Source organism: Tetrao urogallus (genome assembly GCF_951394365.1).
Source record: "Tetrao urogallus genome assembly, chromosome: Z".
Lineage (NCBI taxonomy): Eukaryota > Metazoa > Chordata > Aves > Galliformes > Phasianidae > Tetrao > Tetrao urogallus.
The window spans coordinates 58,316,647-58,332,384 of NC_136816.1; the positions used below are offsets into that span (position 1 = coordinate 58,316,647).

At 37.4% G+C, this 15,738-nt stretch overlaps 1 protein-coding gene across 1 annotated transcript in view; it reads left to right on the top strand.

Moving 5' to 3' along the window:
* Positions 1 to 15,738, top strand: part of SLC38A9 (solute carrier family 38 member 9) — a gene marked incomplete at its 3' end in the record, with an annotated part of 35,864 nt that continues 20,126 nt past the window's right edge. Inside the window, exons 1-8 of the mRNA XM_079548290.1 lie at positions 1 to 107; positions 7,086 to 7,218; positions 7,784 to 7,905; positions 8,039 to 8,102; positions 8,216 to 8,309; positions 9,095 to 9,265; positions 11,812 to 11,871; positions 14,052 to 14,249. Coding sequence (XP_079404416.1) covers positions 4 to 107; positions 7,086 to 7,218; positions 7,784 to 7,905; positions 8,039 to 8,102; positions 8,216 to 8,309; positions 9,095 to 9,265; positions 11,812 to 11,871; positions 14,052 to 14,249 — 946 coding nt within the window. The 5' untranslated portion in view covers positions 1 to 3. The remainder of the gene's footprint in view (positions 108 to 7,085; positions 7,219 to 7,783; positions 7,906 to 8,038; positions 8,103 to 8,215; positions 8,310 to 9,094; positions 9,266 to 11,811; positions 11,872 to 14,051; positions 14,250 to 15,738) is intronic.

The window sequence follows — 15,738 nt, forward strand, 5'->3', positions numbered from 1 at the left end:
GATATGGAGGAGGATACAAAGCCTCTCTTGATTCCTGTAGGAGGCGATGAAAGTAATTATGGAATCATGAATATACAGTTTAATCCAGAAGATTTTAAATGCAAAAGGTGAGATGAAGGCTTAGCATACAGAATGATTCTGCGGTGGTTTTCTGTCTAATTTTTGCTTGCAGCAGCAGAATTCTATGAAGACATATAACTATTATTTGGAAACTAGGGTCTAAGTGCAATTTTGTCTCTGTACTATGTTTTCTCTAAGCACCAGATGATTTTTATTTAACACAACAAAGTGAAATGTTGGGACTGTATGAAGGCTTGCCAGATGCAGTAGGTGAGTGGCTGTCAATGTGTGTGAATGGCTGTGCGTGCATTCTGAAGGTGATATGGGGAAGAATATATTTTTAACTCATACTGAGGAAATATTTTGTCTTTAGGAACGCTATAGCATTTCTTCGGGTTTTTTTTTTTAGACAGAGCAAATACAAAAAATGGAACAGCTTGCTCTTTTTGCTTTAGCTGCAAAAATAAGATCTAGCTAAGCAATAATTTTCTCATATATAATAACGTTCTCATACAATTTAACAGTTCTGTTCCTCAAAGGAGCTCAGAAGAGAATTCCTCTGCTATGGCAGTTAAGGTTTTGTGAGCTGTTGTTTGTTATTAAATCAAAACTGAGATCAGAATGAGGACTGCCCTTCTTGTGTTAGCTGGAGACAGCAGTTACACTTTTTTACAAAAAAGAATACCTTGTTCTTTAGGACTGTGGTTTTACTCCTTTACCTCATTTTTTTTTTCTCTTTCCATCAAGCATCCTATTTAAGTATTGCAGGCTTCCCGTAGAAGCTGAAGATGGCACTGTTGTATACAAATTCCTTTTACTTGTGGCCACTTCAGCAAGAGTTTTTGAAGTTAGTGAATTCCTGCTGTCTCAGCCTGGACCTGTAGCTTTAGAAAGCCATACGAGACGATATGTTAGCCAGGGCTAAATAACTTCTCATTTATATGAGGGAAAGGGATGGAAGATGGAGGGAAGACAAAGGTAGGAATTAGCACAGGGGAACAATGGAACACAGGTGTGAGCATGCGCAGAACAATTTATATAGAGGTTCTGGGGAGCTCTTTATGTTGAAGACTGCATGTGTTGTGTTGGAAGAGCAGCGAGTTTCAAGAAGTAATGAGAGAAGTCTGCTCCGTTGTGACATATAAAAAACCAAGATCCACTTTTCAAAAGTGAAGTATTCATTCCTTATTGTGCTTTTTATTGTCCATGTGATTTCTTAGATTTGGTGATTCAACTTCATAAAACATTACAAACTGGTGTTTAGTTCTCTCTACAAAAGCAGTAGATGTTCCTGAATGTTCCTAGATTATATTTCTACCTTCATGACCTCCAGCAGATCCATTCTCTTTGTCCTTATTGTTCCTCCCTTAATTTCCTTCTTCCATTTAGAACATCCTAGTCTTTTGTCTTCTGAGCATGCAGAGGCGCAAAGACAATGTGCATCAGATCTGGGATATCAGAAAGACCTGGAAATCACTGTGGTGCCAAACAAGGTTGAATTTCTATCTTTTAGAAGGCATAGCACAAATTTCAGGTTGGATATTAGGAAAAGCTTCTCCAAAAGGGTGATTGGGCACTGTAACAGGCTGCCCAGGGAAGCTGTGGAATCACTGTCCCTGGAGGTATTCAGAAAGCATGTGGGTGTCTTACTAAATGGTCACGGTTTTGTGGGCAACGCTGATGGTAGATGGACAGACTAGATGGCCTTTGAGATTCCGACCTTAATGATACTATGATTCTATGATCTTTAGAACAAGAAACAAGGAAGAAGAGCTTGCCTTAACATGGTCAGAGCAATACTAGGGACTATGTGGTCTTGGAAGTGTGACTGGAAAGGGATTGCTCTTTCGATCTTCAGGGAGATGTAGCTGAAAGGAGAAAGGTTTATCATCCGAAAAGATCCAATGGTGCAAATGCAATAATAGTACATGATGTGCTCTGCTTAGTTGCTCCTTTTTTAAACTCACTGTTCAGAAACTATAATCAGATGTAGGTATGTGGTCACTTACCACAAATTTTCAGAATCCCTATTAAGCTTTGAGATTGGTATCAAAGAGTTCTTTGTAATCTTTTAAAGTTCATTTTGTCCTTTTTTGATACTGTTCTGTTCCTTTGCTTGGGTTTTGGGATTTGATTTCATTTACATCGTTACTTGGTTTTCTCAAAAGCTTGGAAGATTTAGGATTTTGAAAGGCGTGTTTTTCATTATTTACTTAAAAACAATGAACAAATTGCTTTTTTTAATAGAACTGTAAATTATTTTATCTAGTATTCTCCTAGTATTCTGGGCAAAATACAGAGCTACTTTTGACACTCTCAAAGGGGGTTCTTCACAATGACCGGAATTTCTTGCACTCTATTAGGCTTGTTTGCCTGTTTTATAGGGCCCTTTGAAAGCCAGACTGTCATTGTAATGGCTTGGTGATGCTTACTATATTCAAGGGATAGCAGTTTTTTTTCCTTCTTAATGCTCTTTAAACATACTTTTTGTCAGTGTATTGTTTTGCATATGAAAAACAGTGCCCCTTGTAAGGGAAGACCAAGCCTTCTGTGCTTTTTTTTCCCCTCAATTCCTTTTGAAGTTCCATAATGTTCTCTTACAATGCAGGAAAGATCAGAAGGTGAAATTAAACAGTTACAAATTAAACAGTGTTTGTGGGTGGCAGTCAGATAAGCTTTTTTCATGTGAAATTATTTCCTTTTCGTTTTAATGTTTCTCTTAACTTAAAAAAATAGATAATGGTAAAGGCTGACTTCCACGGCAGCTACAGTTTCTGCATTCTTGCTTTTACTTCTCCAAATCCACGAGAACTTCTTATTCCATTGCTTGGTTTTCATATTTCTGTATCACTAACATTTCTACTAATTCCTAATCATACTACTTCCTCACAAGACCTCTCTATAAACCTTCTTACCTGTTGTAAGAGAGGTATAGAATGTCTTTACCTTTGACATAGGGAAAGTGCTTGAAATGTGGTGTGGCAAAGCTTGTGGTACTTTATTTGCTAAACTGGTGTGCATCCTCTAAAGGATTATCGCAGTTCTGCTTCCATCGAGTATTTTAAGGTAGTTGTGTGATCATGCACTGATCATTATAATTACAGTGGTAAATATAAATATGGGAAAAGGTTAAGTTGCCAAGAGAATAAAGACCTTATAGGATACACTGTAAGTATACTTAAAATTCATACAGCTTAGATGGTAGAAATCAAGTCATGGAGTTGTTTGGAGCTGGTTTCCTCAAGATAAGTGCAGTAACATCTGTAGTGATCAGGTGGAAGAAATAGCAATCTATGAATCCACAGTCAATATAGATATTGACTATAGATATCTATATCCATAGTTTTTCTTACTACTTTTGCTCCTTACTTTAATTTCCATGACAGTGAAGCAGTTTCATTTCATAGTTTCTTCTGTGCACTGTACAGTGATCCTGTAATAATTTGGTGACTAATAATAATATTTTCAATCTCCTGGAAAAGTAGCTAACACATGTGGAGTTTGTTGAAGAAATCTGTGTAATAAGCTTCTTGTTGTCTTTTTGGAGGGAAAAAAATAAATTGTGCTATTCCTATTATTCAGTTATGAAAAGTTGTTAATAACATCACACAGATCTAAAACACGTTCAACAGCATTAAAAGCTACATTGTAAGGGCTTAGTTCTCCAGAAACAGTTGTTAGCTGTTTAAAAATATTTCAGCTAAAAGGTAAGGTAGGTATTAGCTGTACTGCTTCACTGCTCTGCAAAATAGAATACCTTTCTGAAAATATCCAGAAATGAGATGTGTCACCTTACAGGTGCTAGCAGCTGTGAGATTATATGTAGCTTGCGAAACAAAATTACTTATTCTGTTCTTTCCTCAACCTTCCCAATCCAACATTTGAGGTTTACACAGAGTAATACTTGGAAACAGCTCTAATTGTGAGCATCTCTTCTCATGTCCTTTGCTACCCAAGTTCATAATATGAGAAAGTTTGGACTACAGCTTTCTTTTTTTGTAGACCAGGGCTAGATTTTTATTAACTGTGTTTCTTTGTGAGAAAATAAGTAGTAGATGAGCAAGTTACAGGTTTGCGGGGAATGGTTTCTGAAGTACATGTGCAAGGGGTAATGTGTGGGAGGTAAGGACCTCCTGCATGGAATCCTGCATGTAGTCTCTACTCACTCTGTTGTGGAAAACAGCCATGTTTTACTGGTGTGTTTGTCCTGCTAAAAAGAGCATTGGTTTTCATGCTAGCTATTGAAATACAAGTTGTAATTGTGTTTGTTGGTGTGGATATAATACATTTGTGGATACTGTCATCTATCTCAGTGCATAGTGATTGTCTGTACTGTTCTGCATTAATAGTCACAGCCTTTAGTCATGGAGCCTCTCCCCTTCCCTCAGATCACATTGCCCCGCATCCTTTTCATATTCGTTTTGCCACATGAGCTATACAATGAGATTGCTTGTGTAAATCAGGAAGTTTTCTAGGATCTGTTGCAACTGCAGATGCTTGTATGTACAGACTGCGTGGCTACTAAGCTTAAGGTCCCTAAGAAAGAGTTTACCAAAATGCAGCCCAAATTGTGTCCTTTTGACATTTTGTCCCCTTTTGCATTGGGCTTTGAAAATCTTAAAGTCCTCTCTTGAAAGCTTTTGGACATGTCTGATTATGCCCTACGGCCAGTCTTTGATCTGAGCATGACTGGGGGCTGGGTAATGGCCTTGATCCTAAACAAGAGTGCCACCTACGCCCGATGAGATCAAAGAGGAAGATTATATCCTAGTCTGCCTACCTAACTTGCAAATGTTTTCTGGGAGACCTGTAGCAACTGTAGAACTGATGAGGGATCAGTCTGTCTTATCATAGTCACTTGCTCAAAATGACTGGAGGTATTCTGAGGAAAAAAAATCAATTACTGCTTTAGATCATTATCACTCTCATCCGGTGTGCACCAGAAAGGTTATGATGTTACCAGAAGGGGAAGTCACCCAAGTATTGTCTGCATTAAACATGTATTCCTCCAGGCAGAAAGCAGCAGCAACGCAAATGCAGAATTTCCTTGGGGTTATTTTGTGTTATTTAGCTTGTTTGTTTGTTTGTTTCCATCACACATATATTTGATTCTAAATCATGCTATTCTGTTGTATAGAATAGTGACATTTTGCTTATTCAGTCCAGACAATGATCAAAATACTGAAGAAAATGAAAAGTGTACTTTCAGTTATATTTTATGTTTTAATTAAAAAAAAAAGAGCTCATTTGAGGAGGCATTCAAACATATCATGTTTTCATTGCAACAATCTTTATTATACAGCTCTTCTAATGAGATATTTTTTGCAGCAGTGTCCAATGACTGGATCAACCCAACACATTTGGAGCTAAAAAAAGTTAAGTCTCATAAAGCTGACAATCCATGAGTATTTTTGTTTGCGAAGGTGCACTTCAGGCTTGAACATTAAGGCTATGGCTTAAAATTTATTTCTGTTTAGTTGTGACAAAGTCTTAATTAATTATTTATAGGAACACCCTAGAAGTCAACATACATAATCAGCATTTTCCCCTTCATTTTGTGAACTCTTTTCAAACAAACAAACAAACAAACAAAACAAAAAACAAAAAAAAAAAAAACACATCAGTGTGGAATGCTGTAAGAACTGAAAAGTGTCCATTTTCATTTTAGTGTATATGAAATGGTTTAGCAAGTCTAAGCAATTTTTTTCCATAGTGAAGGAGGATATAAGTAATGATGTCTTAAGATGAAGGAAAGAATGATTAACTTGTAAAGGAGTGAAGAGAGATAGTTTTCTCTGATTGTTTAGATTTTTCTTTACTGGTTTATATTTCTCCTACAGATACTCATAACTGCTGTGCCTGTTAAGCATTCAGGAATGAGGCCATGCTAGAACTTAGCATCATCTTTTCAAAGATATCACAGCTGACTTCAGAGCAATATTCCTTTTCTTTCCTCTGGATAAATGGGAAGGAAATGCTTAATTATTCACATGAGAAAAGAATGAAACCTTTGTTACTGAGAGCAGTGGCAGAAAGGTTTCCTTTGTAGGTCTGAGCCAGAAAGATGTATTGAGAATGTCATTCAAATAGACCATAATCGTATTACAGTAAAAATGACATGGATTTATTGCTAATTTAATTTTTACTGTTGGTAGCCTTAAACATGATGAAATCTCTGCTAAAGATTTGTTGTAGCATCAGGAGCAGGAAAAACTGCAGCTATCACTCTGCTCCACATAGAGAAAACTTCGGTGGAGGTGGCTGCATTCTTCTGCAGTGGCTGTGACCATACTTGCAGTACCTGTATAACTAGAGAAGAGTGAAAGGAAGGCCACTTTCCTGCTGTAGTCTGTGTTGAAGAGGGTATGTCTGAACTGTGGGGCATCTGTTGCTGGGAATCTCGTTCTCTGTAATTAGTCTAAATTCGAAAGGAAATCTGAAGGTGATTCAGAATTGAAAGTGGACATCTACTTTTCAGTGGCAAAGTGTAGTCCTGGTATCTTTGGCTCAAAAGTACCACACTGATTTGTTTGAGCTTGGTTCCATCTGCATTAAACACAATTTTATGCAGAGTTTTTGGCTAGATTATTAGTTCCCAGCCTTTTTTTTAGCAGGTTCTCATTACCTCTGCTTATTCCTCTTTTTCTCTATCTTTTTTCTGTTTCTGCCTTACTTGTGCCTTCTGTTTCTAGCTCTATTCATCATGGCTAGTTCTGGCAGCACAAGTTATAAATGTTAATGTGCTTGGCCAAGCTCATTAACGTTGTATTACTCATGTGACTCATTGCTGAGAGCTAGTAGAATGGATATTAGGTCTGAATTTTGATGTTAGGTTGTTGTGCAGAGTCTGAGCAATGTAGATTATATAAAGATTTGATGGTTTCACTCACAGCATTTGTTTTTTGTCAATGAATGACAGACGTGGCCAGAGTGATTCTAAGCTGTTCTCTGAATTATGTTAACTCTTGTAGTACAGGATTGCTAAAAATATTCCTTTCTTTTCATTTTTCATCCCCCTCCTTTAGACCATTTCATGTGGAGCCTACAAACATAGTCAGCGCCAATGATGACATGCAAAGAGTCTCTGACGAAGCTTCAGCAATGAATAAGCGGATTCATTACTATAGCAGGCTCACATCTCCTTCAGACAAGGCATTGGTGAGACAAAGACAGGGCCAGATGAACTGAGTGTTGGGTCTTCCACAGCCTAGGTATATAAAAGAAGTACAAACAATGGTAGGGGGGAAACTAATTGTAGTTTGCTTTGAAGTAGTATCTAGTAGCTGAGTATCTTGACAGAGTTTCCTGTTATCACAAGCCAAGATCAAATTCTTCTGTCTTTACCATCTAAGAAAAGATATAGTTTTAATTTTGGAAGAATGGTCCAGGCTGCCCAGATAGGTGTACTCATTGCTGCCCTTTATGAGGAGGATTTAAGCACCAGTCAGCTGTGGTGATTGAGCTATGTCTGTGTGATTGAGCTCTGTATATCACCTTTTTTAATATCTTTTTCAGTAGAAAATCTGCCTTTCTACTGCTTAGTTAAGAATCCAGTGAACGTTTTTTAATGCTCTTTTAAAAAAAAATCATGTTCCACCTTTCTTTTTCTTTTAAAGTGTGCTTTTCCTGGAAAGATTTTGTTTTACAGCAGTTGACTTGCTGTATTTGGGGTAATATTTATTTTGATGCTACTAATAATTATTCCTTTTTATTCTTTTGTTAGGTTGCTCCTGATCACGTACTTCCAGCTCCTGATGAGATCTATGTATATAGTCCGTTAGGAACTGCATTTAAAGTTGACAGTTGCACAGATGGCTATGGTAAAAACTCCAGTATAGTGACAATGTATGTTAAGCACCTTCTCATACAGTAGCCATAAAATGCGTTTTTTTAAATATTCTGTATTTTATCTAAGAAAGTAGTATGGAGTAAGAGTCTTTTAAAAATCATTCACTGACTTTCTATCTTTTCTTCCTAGATTTGTGATATGGAATACAATGATGGGCACATCTATATTAAGTATCCCATGGGGAATAAAGCAGGTAAAAATATGAAAAACATATGGTTATGAAAATGGTTTTGGCAATATGGCTCGCTCTTCTTTTTTCTGTAGTGTTATTGATACTTACAGAGTTGTTGTTTTCCCTCTAAACAGGCAGGATTTACTTCTGGAATCATTCTCATCATACTGATGGGCATTCTGACACTTTATTGCTGTTACAGAGTTGTGAAATCACGAAAAATGATACGTAAGCTTCATAATGCAAATATTTCCACAAACTGTGAAATACAGAGTTCCAGTAGTTTGTCGTATGCCTGTACACTGGAATATTTGTATATAAAAAATAAATTATGTCTGAATATAAAGGAATGAGGTTCTTCTTGTCATTTAGCCATCTGAGAACTGCAGTTCTGCTGTCTCATATGCACAACTGAAGGCATTTATGTATTCTGCAGTGTGTGTTGGATACAGTTTATGCATGATTGCGTCATTGAGGGTGTATCTACTTTGAGTGTATTTTTATTGTTCAATACTCATAACTGTTGTTCTTTTACATATAAACTACCACCTTACTTGTTCAAATAAAAGGTAGTTAATATCTACTGCTCCAGCATGTAGCTCATTTCCAAGTATTGTTGAGGACTGTTACTTCTGCAGAAAGACTCAGCTGCAAATGCAAGCATGCAATTTTTTGGCCCAAACCCTTAGTGCCTGTGCTTCTGAAAGTACTCAAAGTAGTAGTATTGCTGCATTTCTTCAAGGTAAAGCCTCTAATTCTTCAGGCTCCCCATGTAGAACAAGCAACATTAATGTCATAACCTATGTGAGGAAGAACAGCATTATGAATTTTTACTTAAAATTTAATAGCAATCTTCTTAGCTCTTTGAAACCCTCTGAATTTGTGTCAGAATTCAGAAAAAATCAACTTGTTCTTTTATGAAGAATTCTTGTGACCCTAATATAACATAACATTTTGTTTAGATTTCTAAATTTTTTTATTACTATGATTTGTTTATTTTTAATCTTCTTCAGCTTTAACAGATACCTCGAACTGGGAATTCCCAGATGTTTGCAAGTATTATTTTGGATCTTTCGGTCAGTGGTCAAGCCTGTTATTTTCTATGGTATCTCTTGTTGGAGCCATGGTCGTTTATTGGGTGCTTATGTCCAACTTTCTGTTCAACACAGGAAAGTTTATATACAGTAAGTATTAATCTTTGGTTAATTTAAACAGCTGTCTTGTTTAAAGATCAAAACTTTGGTTTATATTCAGAAAGGATTGTCCCTCGTACTTAATCTTGATTTTGTTACTTTCTGTGAACAGTCGAGTGAGAATAAGTAAGTATGGATTTATAGGCATAGTCACTTACATGTTTTCAAAGCCAGTTTCTCAATTTCTCAGTATGTGTTTCTAATAAATGACAAAGTACCAGTTAACTGGCTTGCAAGTGAGTGCAGACTTCTTGGTCTAGTTTAAAAAATGTGTTTTCGTTGTTGGGCTTAAAAAAAATTCCACACTCAATCCTGACTTGTTTCTTTCCACTTTCTTTCCACCCCTCCTTGTTTGTGCTGATGTAACTATTCAGAATGATCCAGGTTAATGAAAAAGATCTCCACCTAAGAATCACAGAATCATAGAATTGTGCAGGTTGGAAAAGACCTTGAAGATCATCAAATCCAACCACAACCTAACCAAACTACTATAAAACCTAATACTAACAACCTTCTGCTAAGTCGTGTCCCTAAGCACCGCATCCTAACAGATTTTAAACACATCCAGGGGTGGTGACTCAACCACATCCCTGGGAAGCCTGCTTAACAAACCTTTCTGTAAAAAAGTTTTCCTGTTACCCAACCTAAACCTCCCCTGGTGCAACTTGAGGCCACTTCTCTTCATCCTGTCACCTGTCATCAATGAAAAGAGACCAATCCCACACTCTCTGCAATCACCTTTCAGGTACTGGAAGGGAGCAATAAGGTCTCCTTCAGCCTCCTTTTCCCCAGACTAAACAGCCCCAGTTCCTTCAGTCTCCCCTTGTAGGCCATGTTCTCCAAGCCCTTCACAAGCCTTGTTGCCCTTCTTTGGACCTGCTCCAGCACCTCAGTGTCGTTTCTGTACTGAGGTGCACAAAACTGAACACAATACATGAGCTGAGACCTCACCAATGCCGAGTACAGGGGCAGGATGACTTCCCTAGTCCTGCTCACCTCACCATTCCTGATACCAGCCAGGATGCCATTGGCCTTCTTGGCCACATTTCTGGCTTATATTCAGCCAACTGTCCATCATTACACCAGGGTCCCTTTCTGTTAGGCAAAATTCCGTTCTCTCAGGAAAAAAAAAAAGTTTAATTCTAGATTCCAGCAAATGAAGTGTATATGTATGTATATAGCCATATAGACCATTTCTCCTAGCATCCTTGAAGGAATGATGAACAGTAGGACAGCGGGAGAACAATTTTTAGTCTGGCATTGCTACGGAAGAAAATCTTGGTTAGTTACATCCTTGTATGTGCGCAGACACAGAGGCTTTTGTGGATACAATCAATTAGGTATGTAGAGTTATGAGAATAAAAGATGGAATTGTGAGCTTTGAAAATCTGACTAAGTGTTGAATAGCACTACTGAGTTTTAAAGGCTTCTGTTTTGAATGTACTTAACAAATCTTTTTTGAAGCATATAACAGCAAAGATGCTTATGCCCCCTAAGCAAAGTTTAATTAGAGTCTCACCATCCCTGAAGGACACACGTTACTTTATTGAGTAACGAATGCATTATTTTATAATTCTTATGTTCTTAAGGTTACACTACATAGTTATTACAGAGTTTGTCTTTCTTTATAAGGTTAGCATTTTAATCCTTGCCAAAACATTCTGATTCTGTTAAGCAAATTTGAGAATCATCACAATAGGTCTTTTTCTAGGAAAAGCAATTCCTTTCTGTACGAGAGACAAGCTGCTCTTAATTGCTTTAAAAATCGGAACCCTTCTACCCTATTTGATTTTCTGTGTGCATAATACTTCCACATGCAGCAGAAGCAAATTTTAACCATAGGGATACTAATTAGATTTCCAGGCTGATGGGCTTTTTCTGCATGCATCAATATATATGTAAACACAAGGAGACAGCACTCTTTTACTGATAAAGTTTGAGAAACCTGAAAATTTTTACTTGCAGTAAAGTCGCATAGGAGTACAGTTGAGATAAAGTACTAAGAGAGATGACTGTAGATACCGAGACTTAGACATTTTTCCAGACTTGACATTATTTAAAGAACAACATGGAGGGGAAAAAAAAAAAAACAGAACGTCCTTCAGGCTCTGAAGAACGGTTAGAAAAAATGAGTAGGGGAAGCTTTATCTATATAATATTATATGGATTAAGATTATGGTTAAGAATAACTTTTTTTTTCTGTCACAAAATAAACTGATTTTTGAGATGTATCTCCTCAGTACTCTACTATGCAGTGCTGCAGTCAAGGAGCAGGGACTGGTGGACATGTGCTGGGGGAGTAGGAATGAGCAGCTGGAAGGGTATGCTTGGGTATTGCATGGATGGAGGGGACTGCTGAGAACAAAGTGGTGCACTGGTCCTTGAAATGCCCATCTGAGGTTGGTGGGAAGTGCCAATTGCATATTGCAGCTCTGATGTTATTCTTTCAAAATGTTTCCTTAACATTTTTGTTAACGGGTAAAAGCCTAATAGAAGAATCAGAACATTGCTAATACAATTTTTTTTTTTTTTTTCAGACTTTGTTCATGATATCAATGTAACAGATATTGTTCCAGGCACAAATGGAAGTAACAAAGGTAAGAAGCACTTACTAATTTGGAGGGGAGGGAGTTTCAAGGCAGTTTTCATGCATGAATTTTAACCCTGTTACGGCTATAAAATGTATAAACAAATCTAACTGTTTTTAGAAAGCTAATGTTTTCTATCTGGAGTTTCTGCTTCTACAGTTAACTGCACTTGGAAAGATTTATAATTTAAAATGAAACAGCAGGGGGGAGAGGACAAGGCTTAAGAAATATATTACGAGTTAGTGTATACCCGGCTAGGTACTCCTAAAAGCCATGAATGTTAGATCAACTAACAGTTGTGTGATTAGGAGTTTCCTTAAGGAATTTTAACCTTTGCACCCTGAAACTGAGGCATAGGAAGTGTGTTTTCTGTTGAAAATTCTTGGCTGGGATGTTTTTGTTCCTCAATAACTCTTCAGGATTTATTTACTTATTTATTTATTTTAATGCTGTAAGCATTTTTTTTTTAATTGCTGAACACAGAAAGAAATAGCATCTGGCTGCACGAGTGTTCACTTGTTTTCGCGGAGACTCTAATGTGCTCTAAGTCAAAAATCTGCATTCAATTATGAAGATGGATTGAGAGTTTTCAAATAGGCAGAGTGTAACACACAGTGAAGGCGGGAGCTTGCACGTCATCAGCTTCAGGTCTTTCTGCCTTGATGTACTAAATAACTTGATGTGTAGCTCTATTTTATGAAGCTGAAAGTTTTCTTTATTCTAAGCTCTTTTGGGGATAGAGAAACACTTCAGAAACAGCTGTGTCATGCCAGCTGTAATAGTGTTGCTGGAGTGCAGCTATTTGGAGTCAGGTGAAGGAACTCAAATAATTCTGAAAACCAGTTGAATTGCATTGATTTAGTGCTGAACTCTGTTTCTCCTTAAGTCCTTATGAGCAAGGCACCAGAAGCTGCTGCTGTGTTTTTTCTCTTGTGAGCAAAACTTCTGTTGTTTCATCATGCTTCTCTTGTTTCATCCCATTCTCTGGCAGCAGGAGATGCAACTTAAAGAAAAGTTAGAAAATCATATTCCTCTATTCCATAGCATCCTCTGCTTACTGGAAGATTCAGTGCAGAATCAATACAGAACTAAGGGCTGCTGGATAATCAGATGTCTCTTGGCTGGATATCTGGGGGGGAGGGAGGAAGGAGATCACAAAAACCAAAAGCATTTTTCAAGGTCTGTGAAACAGTCGTGTTGTAAGTAACGTAATGCAAGTAAGAATACTGGAATTAACATAATGGTCTCAAAAAACTTGATAGAACACTTTATACACCTTTGCCTTTGTAACAAAATACTTATGAAGGCAGTGTGGGAGGCAGGCTATAAAATATTGTGGAATGCCAAGGTTGGAAAGGAGAGATCATGAGAACTGTAAGGCAGGTTCATATTTCAACACATAACTTTATAGACATGTTAGAAAGAAATGCCAATATTAACCGGAAGCAAATTGGCATATTTTCACAATTGGCATATTTTCCACAGCATCTTTTATGTTTGGTTGGTTTTGTTCCAGTCACTTGTTAAGGTGCTGTTCAGGTGTTACCATGTAACAGGAATTTGACATTGTCTTTTCACAGAATTATGTGTATATTTCTCAGGTTGCTTCTGTTGTCTGAAAGTGACTTACTTGCAACCTGACATTACATCAAGATGAGAGTATGTTTGCTTTTGTACATGAGTTTTAGACCTGCCCCTGGTAATCATAGCTTTCTTGTCAAGCTATTTGTGTGTTTCATTGTGTATCACATGCAACATGCAGTGATGCAGGTTCTTTTGTAGACAGATGTGCATGCATTTATTAATATGATGTTAAGAGTGCAGGACAGATCGCAATGCAAAGCATGAAGTGAAATGTAGAGGTGTGCTGCTCTGACTGAATTTGGGCAGATGTATGTAGGCACAGGACATGGCTGCAGGTAGGTAACCCTGGAGACTCTATGCCAAAACTCAGGCTACAAACAAGTGAGTGTTTCTGTTGTGCTCAGCTTATAGTACAAGGTGCACAGCAGGGAAACTGTAGCACTGAACTACTGATAAAAAACAAGACGATCTGAGTTGCTAAACGTTGCTTTTGGTTCTTCACCCTAGAGGTAAAGCAAAATCCAGAAATTATGGGATCTTAGCAGTGAAAACTATGTGCAAGTGAAATTCTTTTCATCTGTGTATATTTTTATTTTCCTTTCCAGTCATTTGTCCAAATGCTGCTAGTGATCACCCACCACAGAACCAGAGTATGATATTCTCTTCTGGGAACAGTACAGGTTTTCAGCTCTTCGAGGAGTGGTGGAGCAAATCACAAACAGTACCATTTTACTTGATTGCTGTTCTTCTACCCCTGCTAAATCTGAAGTCTCCATCCTTCTTTGCAAAGTTTAATGTCCTAGGTAGGTAACGAGTACTACTAAAGCATTGACTTATTGTGTCTGAAATATATAGAAAGCACTGAAAGCTACTCTAGTAGTAGCTTGCCAGCAGCATACTACCTTGGGCAATTCATAGGTCAGTTTGTTAATCACCTGCAGACTTTCCACCCTGTTTTGCTTGAGCCTTGTGGTGAGTAGGAAATGATTTTTTTCCCTTTGCTCCCTTGATAATCCTGTATAAATTCCATTGTATTTGCAACAAATTTTCCCAAACTGTGGTACACACTGCAGTGCAGTGTTTGATACGTACTACTTTGGCCCAACCAGTCAGATACACCCTTCCTTGTCTGGTAAGTATTTGAACAGGCAGTTATTTCCTAAGATAAGTACTACAGACCTGAAGTAATTTGACACTAATCAGTTTATTAATTCACAGCAACATCAGTCAGTCAGTCCTTGTAACCTGCTGCCATGCTTTGCTTCAGCTCAGCTTCTGGCCTTTCTGTACTACAAGGACAAAAATTGTGACTTCTCCTTGTTTTTGTGCATTGAGATAGAAGAACAAAGCAGTTGGGAATGGTAAAGTAAATAAAGTGCGTAAGTGATAGTGGGGGCAGATGTTGGAAGGCATTGCATTGAAGCCAATGCTGAAGAGAAGGGGGAAAAAACAGGTGGAAAATACAGAACTGTTTGAAAAAGATGAAGCTGTATTGTAAAGAAGATAATAGGCAGGGAATTGAAGACTTTATTTAGCCAGTGTGACAGTGAATTAGAGCTTGTAACTACTATTGCTGGATCTAATAAATGGAGATACAATATAGGAATTTGAGTAAGTGATAAGGCTTCTTTCTAAAAAGTCAGGTGTTTATATAGAATATCAAGTTTAGGGTTAAGAAAATATTTTTCAGGTGAGACATGCCATAAATATATCTGCTTTCAAAATAAGCACTCTGTCAAGGCATCTGTTTTTCACTTGAGAACTAACCTGTGTATTAAAGCATGAATTTTCTCATAACTTCAATTGATTGTTATCTAATGCAGAAGGTTTTCAAAGCTGCTTTAGCTTCTGTAAATCTTCTAAGTTTTTCAGACAAGAATTGGAAGACTTGTCTGATTTTTCATGTACTAAAGTGAATCTTGGTAGAAAACTCTTGCTTATCTTCATATTTATGGAAACCTAAATTGTGAGGAAATTATAGACAATTTTAGCTGTTAAGTGGATCCTAAAGAACAGAACCTTTTATCTTCTTAGTCTTTGCCTGTATTTTTGTAATTTACCTTGTAGCCTTGGAAATAATACAATATTGTTGACCTGGAGGTTACATCACAGTAGCCCTAATTACTGGTGCAAGGTTTCCTTCAATTTCTGAGTAGTTATTATCTGCCCTTCTTCTGCCCCTCTCTTTTAGGTTCTGAAGCCAAGTTCATACTCTCTCTGTCTCACAGGCAGACACAGCAAGGCATTTATACAAACTGTAATCTTATTCATAATCCCTTAGCAGTGCAGATT